The 10328-nt window shown below is 30.2% G+C and overlaps 1 protein-coding gene and 1 pseudogene across 1 annotated transcript; one reads left to right on the top strand and one right to left on the bottom strand.

Annotated features, from left to right (window-relative positions):
• Positions 1–24: 24 nt before the first annotated feature.
• Positions 25–3768, bottom strand: LOC129299742 (uncharacterized; annotated as a pseudogene).
• Positions 3769–4264: 496 nt separating this feature from the next.
• Positions 4265–7757, top strand: LOC129299745 (NADH dehydrogenase [ubiquinone] 1 alpha subcomplex subunit 8-B-like). The gene is made up of 3 exons (XM_054938213.1): positions 4265–4397; positions 4604–4812; positions 7384–7757. Exons 2-3 carry the CDS (start codon positions 4625–4627, stop codon positions 7514–7516), a joined length of 321 nt encoding a protein of 106 aa, XP_054794188.1. The 5' UTR covers positions 4265–4397; positions 4604–4624; the 3' UTR covers positions 7517–7757.
• Positions 7758–10328: the final 2571 nt, after the last annotated feature.

Consider the following 10328-nt stretch of genomic DNA (forward strand, 5'->3'; position numbering starts at 1 on the left):
TTACAGATATGAAAAGTGCCTTTATCACTTCATTTTTGCTTCTGTGAACAAAACATGACGACTAGCCCTAGGATCATGTACTTTCTAAACTCAAGCTTCTCTGTAAACTGCCTAGGCTTCCCCTTGACATAGAAGAATCCAGTCCCAGCAGCCCGAGACAGCCGAACAAACGTTTGAGCCTTTTTCTTCTTATCACCCATTCCTTATTGGCTTATCCTGTCAAAAAAACAAAATCAAACGATCCCTTGTTCAGATCCTCCAAGGTTTCATAATTTTGGGGTTAAATTAACTCCTCAGTCCATAAACTTTCACTCAATTTTTCAATGTGATCCTTATCCATTAAAAGTTAGCGACTTGAATTTTTTGTTGTGGATTCAAAATTTTTTTAAATTAAATCTTGTTATAGGGCCATTAAATTTTTGTGGATGTAACCAACCCTATACCATCTTTGACTGTATCCAGAGATTAAAGTAATTTAACGACATGACTGGGACATGTATTCTTCCCAACTATAATTCAAGCACAACTGACACTTGTATACTTGAGTTGGACCCTTGACTTAATATAATGCCTAACAATTTTGATTCTTGAGACTCTGAATATGGATGATTCATGTCAACCATAAGGGTAAAGGTAAATCAAGTGAAATCTACTCATGTGAATGAGGGATTTGGATTTAATAACTATACTTAGTATAGGCACTGAATGTCTGAAGCATTTAATCGTTGAAATTCAAATCAACCGTTCAGATAAAATCACTTATTTATTAATCTTAACTGGGGTATGAATTCAAAATCATTGATTTAAAAATTTAATGTCCATATTAAGTATAATCACCAAATCTATATCCGTGAATGGGAGTGACTTGGCAATAGCATGAATCACGCATGTTTAGAATGTCAAGATAGTCACACGAAGTGTGGCTCAAACGGTAAGCAAGCTTGAGCTCAATAGTTTTGAGGCCTTTACAATGTTAAGAGTTAGATCCCACACATGAAAAACCAATTACAAGGTGGATCTCCTCAATATCCTAAGCAAGATTAGTCTAACACCCAAAATATTTGTGCTGATGGGCTCGCACACAGTGCTTATAACTGAAGAAATGACATTTATGGCTGAGCAGCCTCTTGATTGCAGGAGTCTCTTGAATCAGGATTTGTTTAATGGTCATATGGAGCAGGCTAGCTGGATATTTGTATTTTATTAAGGCTTTCAGCTTGTTTAGATTGACATTATAATCGATTTTGGGGTCCAAATAATTGATTTTTGAAAAGATTAACCAAACAGCAAAAAAAGTTGATAACTGATTATTGAGCCAGAATCACATTTTGAAATAAACTCTAGAAGGTTGCTTATAAATTCGATTTTACTGTTAAATAATATATTTACTTCTTAAATAAAGTTTAACAAATTTAATAATATTAAATACAACTTAATCAATAATTTAATTTTGAAAATTAATGTTCTTTATGATAATTTGGACAGCTAAAATCAATTTTAGTATACAAACAAATTACGTTATAACATACTTTCTCCGTTCAAAAATATAAGGTATTTTTAAGGAATTGGATATTAAAAAATGTAAGGCATTTTTAGTCTTTCAAGGTGTAATCATTGTATTGTTTTCAAAAGTGTCCCTATTAATAAATGACTTTATATTTATTGTAAGATGTTTAATAAGAATAATATAAAAAGATAAGGTTAGTTAGAAAGTAAGTAACTATTTTATTAAGGGGTGAGATTCGGTTAAAAATACTTTACATTTTTTAACGGAAGGAGTAATCAATTATAATTAAAATCAATCATATTAATCAATTATTTTATAATCAATTAAACCCAATTGAAATTCAAACAGGCCATTTGCTTTTTTCTTTTTTTTTTTTAAAAAAAGTAATGGAGATGCTTGTGGGAAAGTGAAAAAGAATGCGGATAGCAAATTGTTGGCCACATCATTAGAATTTTAATGGCATGCAAATGAATGTGAATGGCTAGGATCTAATCAAAATTAGAAGTTTTCTTTTTTATTATTATCATTATAAGGGCACAATTACAGACATTTAACTCTAGAGGCCAGACCTAAAAATTGAATGAATTTATGGGAACCTACAAAACAAAGGACTCAATTACATGGTGCATCACAAAACTACTTCAGACTAAAGTGTAATCCACATAAAAAAAAAAGCCATTACATATCATCTGAATAGATCTTCAAAGAGAAAACCCTAATTTCATACGAGGCCAACATAAATTTTTTGATGCACAAGATATATATCAGGAAATGAAATTGGTCATCTCTAAAAATAATGACGGTTATCATTTAAAAAAAAAAAAGTAATTCTAGGACGTGCTGACCACAAATAAGCACTGTAAAGTTTAAGGTATGCAGTTGGCTTTGTAAACTTTAAAAAATAAATACATAAATAAATTCAAACTGTGAACACCATGGATGACAACAGCAAGAATTTTGTATTTCCAAAGGGAGTGAAGCTTCATATGGTAAATTTTGATGCACAATAACAATCACATGCAATAATAATCAATCTGTAAAAGCAAAATGTAAGAAATTTCATTAATTTGAATTTGAATTATCAATATATCATAAATATATTCACATTCAAAAAGTGGCATGCCTGAGTCCTGAGATAAATCAACTTGTAAGAGCTAGCCATGCCATGGGTTCGAACAAAGTAATGACTGCAACAACTCATCCAAAAACTACAAGGTATTTCCCTTTGAATGAAGAATGAAGTTGACAATAACATACCACATAAAAGAAAAGCCATTACATAACAGGTCATATCTCAAGAATTCCCAGGCACCCCACATTTGTTGTAGTTCAAGCCAAAGACAGAAAGATAACTGAAATTTCAGAAAATGATGATGGCCATGTATTAGCAAGCAAAATGGGAGCCCACCGAATAAAAAGTGGAATTGAGTAAGAAATAAATCAATCATCAAATTGGGAAGACAAAAGTCCAACCTGGCTCATGTGGAAAGGGCAAGTGATCACCGCTAAGACAACAGTTCACCTTACCATTATCCATATGTTTTGAACTTGTGAGCTACGTTATGTGCTCAACTTCGCAAGGGCAACACTGCTCTTTAGCAAATTGTGCGTATTAAGCATTCAAAATCCTACAGCAATGGTTTCCACAAAAATTTTTGAAATAAACACACACAGAGAAAAAAGCAGTAGTCTTCAATAATGGCTTATACCAAAAGTTGAAGTACAAAGACCATGGCATGATAGATTGCAAGCAAACACAGACTATAGTATCAGCATATTAAGGCAAGTTGCCATTGCCAATTGATCTCATAAAGAAGCTATAAGAGGACATCTAACCTAAACTCAGAAAGTCATGTTCCACAAACACAATATTTTGTTATAATTGGGCATTCTATAGCCATCACGGCTATACCTCAAGTTTATCCCAGCAAGGCAGTTAGCCTTTCATTTCCTTTATAAACAAATAAAAAAGTATCCAATTCAAAGAAAATTAGAGCCAAAACAGAATTTCAAAATGCATCAGCTTTGCTCTCCGACCATGTTACCAAATCAGAACGTTCAGCATTTTGGCTTTCAAAAATTAGAGACGATCCGAAAGCCAACCAAAGAAAGAAACCAAACCCAAAAAGGAGAAATGAAACCAACCTGTGCTGATGAGACTGCTCTGTGTTGACGATTGAAGCGATCATCGCCGAAGGGGAGATGGAGCACTGGCAACTGGCAAGGAGTTAAAACGCCAAGAGGCAACAAAGCTACAAAACTGCATTTTAATTAATTTGCCAATTCTTTTTTTTTTTTTATATTGATCGATTTGCCAATTCTACCCCTCCAAGTTTATTAGGAATTGTTATTATTTTTTTAAATATTTTTATATTAAAACTATACAGTTTGTTAATTGTATATTAAGCATGGAATTTGATTTATATTAAAATTTAGTTAAGCATCTATTTTATTTTTTTAGTAGTAATAAAAAAAATTAATTTATCTTTATAGCTATTAATATGGTTTGTTTTTATTTAATAGAGCTGATATATGAAAATATCAAAATTTCTCGAAAGTTAAACTTGGTACTTTTTATTACCATATTAATTAAATAAGCATGATTACATTTTATAAGAAAAATATAATTTTTTATCCCTCAATTTCTTTCCGGTAATTGATTTAATCATTATAAATTGGATTCAGACATCCAACAATTTCATATGCAAATTAATTTTATAGGATTGACATATTCTTTGTACTTTCCTTATAATGGGTTTTATTAGTACCGTTTTCCGGTGCGTTTTAAGCAGTTCCTCGTACTCCTAAACTCCTCGTCGCGCACTGCCCTAATCGTCCGTCAGTAGTTCCCTGCCTCGGCAAGACGACCTGAACATTGTAGCATTCTGGTGTAAGCTTCAGCATTTCCAATTCGATTATTAGTATTTCATTTGTTTTCGCTGTTATTAAGTTTTGTCGTCTATTTGTCCGAGATGTTTGGAGTTTCAAGTTTTTTCCTTTCGATTTATTTCTTCAATTTGTCGGGAAACAAGCACAATTTGACTGATAAAGGTAGTGTTCGTTTTTCTTTTCTTTCCTTATTTGGGTAATATAAAGAGCTGAGAAATTGTGTTGGGAATGGCGAGCACTGTGGATGCTTCGGGGAATCCGGTCCCAACATCGGCTGTGTTGATGGCGGCATCAAAGCACATAGGGGTAAAATGTCACTCCGAGAATTTGGATTTCCTGAGATGCAAGAAGAATGATCCAAACCCTGAGAAGTGTCTCGATAAAGGACGGGAAGTTACCCGCTGTGTCCTCCACCTGTGAGTGGCCTCTCTCTCTCTCTCTCTCTCTCTCTCTCTCTCTCATTCGAACTATATTATCTTTATGGGTTTTCCGGAATCCATTGTTATGTTTGGTGTATGAAAGAATGTTCGGGAAAAGTTGAAGTGGAATTGTTGGTATCTTCTTTTTCTTAATGAAACTCAAAATTGCTTACTTCGAAAGAGGTTGAAATGGAGATTTTATTTTGGTTAAATTAAACAAGTTAGAACTGGTTAGACTGGCAATAAGAGCATTTTGATATTTGGAAGCAGAGGAATAATAACATAAAAGTGAGAAATAGACAGTAAATCTTGAAATCATATTTGCTTTATTCTGTATTTATATTGCTCATTCAATTTCACTTTGGGCTGTAGGAATCAAACTGTGATATTTGATAAGATCATCTTTATTTACCTGCATTGTTTAGTTAGAGTGTGCTAAACTTCTGTTTCACTATAGTTTCAGTTGGGATAGTTTATTGCATTTGACTCATATACTGCTTACAACCTAATCTACTATGTTATTGCCCTTATAATTTTGTATACATGTCTTAAATCTTCACCATCACCATGTGTATGTCATGTTATTCTCCAAAGCATGGTTTTTGATGTTGAAGTGCCTTTATGCGTTATACAATTGCTGTGGGTTCGTTTTCTTCCAGTTATCTGTGGTGTTTCTTTTCATTATCTTTCATTCCCTACCAAGCCAGGACTGACTAATGACCTATCTTACAAAGGTTAAAATTTGGCAGGCTTCAGATTTTATTGGAGAATTAAATATAATTTAGCATCTGGATTTAATTATTTCAGTGTGATAGCTGAATCTCGTAACTGATGCTTTGATCACCATAGTCACGCCAAATTTTCCATTTCAAGCAACATTTGAATAAATGAATAGTTTTATAAGAATTCATTATGATGCCAGTTTAGGACATTTGAAATTTAGTTTTAGATTTGACGTGTTGGGAGTAGTGAATTTTATCAAAGGCAACTGATCCAGATTCATTCTGCTTAGTTAAGTTTGGCTTGTAATTCTAGCTGGGGCTATGAGCTGCTTCAAAGGGCTACATGGTGCATTCCTATATTTAAATGTTTCGGTGCAATTTTTTCCCCCTATTTTAAAGATCCATAGCTGCGTGGCAGAGATAACGGATAAATAATGATTTGAAATCTAGGATGAAAAAATATATTTTATACTTGAACTTTTCTAACAGAGGAATAAATGGACCTCTAAATGTTGAGGGAATAATAGGTGGAAGACAAATGCTGGCCTTTCTTCTCGTCGTTTTGAAATGTATCTTCTTTACATTTGTTTAAAAAACTTTGTGAAGATTAACATGTAGCTTAGTGCAGAGAACTGACTGTGTACTCCACTGTATACTTTTCCTCCTACCAAGCCATGTGAAAGTGTGTCAAATGCTCTTTTTCTCTCATTTCTTCACCATTCATATATGCGTATGGAATGGGGCTAATTTAGTTGCAATCAGGAAACAATTGTGATCAATGGTAATCATGTCAGGCAGAAAATACTTAATTCCTTAAGATCTCAAGTTTGAACTGGGGAAAAAAAATCATGTTATGAAAGCTATCCCAATTTAGATCCTAACAATGCTCAAATCTTAAATAGTCGGTAGTACTGGATATAAGATAATTAAAAAGAAAAAAAGAAAGAAGGAAAAGAAGGAAAACAACTGTGATTGTTTGCATTTGCAGATGGAATTGTTTTTTTTCATTTGGAATTTTTTTTGTGGTTGTTTGCATATCTAATACGAGTCTTTTTTGGCTCATTCCCTTGCCTGGTTCTAGTTATTCCTTTCATGCTTTTCCTGGTAGTTTAGATTCTGCTCTACTTGGTAGTTGGAGTTAAACTTGTATGCCCCCTTTTCTCACACGCCCAACAAAGAGGAAAAAAGAACAAGAGACACATTAGGGTTCATCATTTCTTAATGTTCTTAAAACTGGATCAATCATTGGATTTGTATGAGTTGATTCAAGGTTTATTGATCTACCTGTAATCAAACTATAGTTGAATCCATCACGATTAAATTAATATATTTTTAATTCTTTGTTGGAGGAAAAAATGTTTCACCAATTATTGGCTAGTTTTTAGCAGTTCTTGATTAGTTTTTATTTCTTCTTGATCAGTTTTATCAGTTCTTGGACCAGATCAGATTTGATTTGCCAATTCACCTGTCAAATCAGCTAGTTTGTTCTGCTTTCCACAAACATTGCTTGAAATTGCTGTTGTATTGATTGACTTCTATTCCACTGATACAAATAATCAAGATTTTCACAATATATATTATTTTCCTCATTTTATTGTTACTATTTTGTTATTATAATGCATTGGAAGTTGATAGAAACCTTAATGGGAATTTTCAGTGGAGTTGAATCCTTGGTGATTGAGTTAAGTTAAAAGGACACATTTGTGGTTCGAAATCACCCCAGGCTCATTCTCTGTTACAAATTACAAATATTTTCTAAAAATCTTCATATGTGCATGTAGAGTGAGAAATACAGAGTTTTAGGCTTAAATTTCTAACTGGTCAAAGTTCTGTGATGATGCCTCAGGCTCAAGGATCTACATAAGAAGTGCACAAAGGAGATGGATGAATATGTGAGATGCATGTACTACTACACAAATGAATTTGAAATGTGTCGCAAAGAGCAGGAAGCATTTGTGAAAGCATGTCCTTTGGAATGAAATCATGTAATTTCCTTTGTTCACATTAATAACAAGTTTAAATAACACAGGCGACTTGCAGTGAGCCAATTCTCCATTTCTTAAAATACTCAGATGACCAAGTTTGTGTTACAATTATTAATTTTCTATGTCTATGTTATGTTGGTCATTTTAGTTTTTCATGAGAAATGCTTCCAAACAGAAGAATTGGTGGTTACTTTTGATGTTAGGTCTTGCTTTTAATGTAATAATCAATTTGGCATATGCAAAAGCTTCAATGGGAGGTTGAGAGTTCACCAAAAGAGATTTTTTTTTTATTTTTAAGGAAAAAAAAAAAAGCTCAATGTGAATCTGTGCTAAATCAATCTGGATATTCATATCTAATATAAACTTTATAGAATGTTGTACTATAAAAAAATTTAGAAGATGCGTTTTAAGTCATATGGATAAGGCAGTTTAATTTATTTAAATTTCATGCATCGTATATACTTACATTTTGGTTTCATGATTCATTGGATTAGGCGAATATGATTAAGAATATTAAATTTTAAAGAATTATTTTTTAAAACAAACTGTTCATATAGAGAATTTGGATTTGGATTCTGATATCTAATAGTATTTTACTCCCTTTCTTTTTTATTATGAGAGAAATTTATCATATACATTTTTTATATTTTATAAGTAAAATTATAAAACTGGAGATATATTTACACATTTTATTTTTCAAATTATTTTACATAAAATTAAAGTTTATTTTCATGAGATAATTTTGTTTAATTAATTATAAGAATAATTTAATCTATTTTTTAATTTTAGATAGAGAAAATTAATCTTTTAGTCCTCTAACTTTTAAATCATTTGTAACTCAATTTCTCAATTATGACTCGTTGTGACTCAGTCCCTCAATTATAACTCGTTTATGACTCAGTCCCTCAACTTTTGAATCACTTACAAATTAGTCCCTTAGCCTTTGTTAATTTTTTTTCATGTTAGCTTATATCTCACATTAATGAATAAGAAGATGGTGTTTTAAAATAATATATGAGCATTTTTTATCCCTCTTATTTGATAAAAAATTTTAAAAAAAATTAAAAATAAGGACTGAGTTATAGGTAAATCAAAAGTTGAGGAATTGAGTTACAGTAAGTTATAGTTGAGGGATTGAATTGCAGTGAGTCATAGTTAAAAGACTGAGTTACAAGTAAGTTAAAAGTTGAAGAACTAAAAGATTAATTTTTTCGATAATATATAATTAATATAGTTAATTAATTTTTTTAAACTTTGTGACTTGTTGAGTTGATTGTTTTTTCTTACATTTAAACACGAATAGAATAATATCTGTTACCAATTAAAAAAAATCCAATGGTAGTGAAGGGCTAAAGGTACCAAGAGGGGAAGAAAACATAAACAATGAAAATTCTGAACAACTAAAACTTTATTTATCAATTATCAGGGCCTTCACTGCGCTAGATAATTTATTCATGCTAAATAAGTAAGCTTTGCTAGCATCAATTATTGGTTTCAAATTAGAGAGGTCCAGATATTTATGTATATGAAAAAGTGTATATGAGACTATTCATCTACAGTTAAGATAACAGTAACTATATATTTTTTCAAAAAATTAATTCTTGTAAACTAAAATCTAATGCGGGGTTGTTCCAAAAAAAAAATCTCATGTAGGACCCATAAAAAATAAGTATGGGAACCATATTAAAAAATATTTGTAAATATCAAATTCATAATAAAAAATAATATGAGGCCTAATACTTTTAGTAAATGTAGGAACTCTACTTATTATTTGTTGCTTGTATTTTGTGCATGGATAAGATAATTAATCATATTATAAAATATAAATTTAAATAATAAATCATAAAATAAAATGTTTTATTGCAATGAAATAAAAAAACTTAATTCATATAAATTATAAAAAATTATGTGTATTTGATAAATAATTTTTATTATTTCAAATCTTAACTCACATGAAATAGCAAATTTTATAAAAAATAATTTTTAATTTTATTTTTAAAATATACGTGATAATAAATTATAAAATAAAATAAACTTATATAGGTTAAATATTGGCTTATTTTTAAAACAAATTGTACACCAAAAGATTATGTATGGCTTATAATAAAAATGATAAGTGAAAGACCTATCACGAGTTGATTGTATTTTTTATATATATAAAATAATATCATAATAATTTTTTAAATTTATTCTTAATAATATTACAATTAACATGTATAGTCAAAACTTTAATATATATATATATATATATAGTCAAACTAATTTTTATTATAGAATAAATTATTATTTAAATTTTAATTTATGTAAATTAACAAAATATGTTATTTTGAGTGCACAAAAATAAATTATTTTTATTTTTAGCTTTTAAATTGTCACCCTCCATTTATAGTTGAACGAATAGTAAAATAAATTTTAAAATAGAATAAATTTTTATTTAAATTTAAATCTATATAAAGTAACATATCACAAGTACACAAAAATAAATTATTTTAAAATTTTCTTTTTTTTTATTTATGCTTACCTTTCAAATGATAAAAGATCCTTACAAATATTCAAAAAATATCTCAAATAAATGTTCACAATATTTATAAAAAAAATAAAAAAAATATTTTCGTGGATCGGACAGGTTAAAATTTAGTTTTCATGTAAAGAATCACATTGTGTTTGAAACAATATGATTCTTGCTCAACAGAATTGCTAAACAAATCATGGCTGATCATGTCAAATGTGAATTGTCTTCTTTTTTCCCCCTTTGGGCTAGGCATCATCTTTTATTTTTTTTAATCTTAAAAAACACGTCTAGAAT

The sequence above is a fragment of the Prosopis cineraria genome, unplaced genomic scaffold (assembly GCF_029017545.1).
Source record: "Prosopis cineraria cultivar Desert tree isolate PC_DT_omini unplaced genomic scaffold, ASM2901754v1 PC1280, whole genome shotgun sequence".
NCBI lineage: Eukaryota > Viridiplantae > Streptophyta > Magnoliopsida > Fabales > Fabaceae > Prosopis > Prosopis cineraria.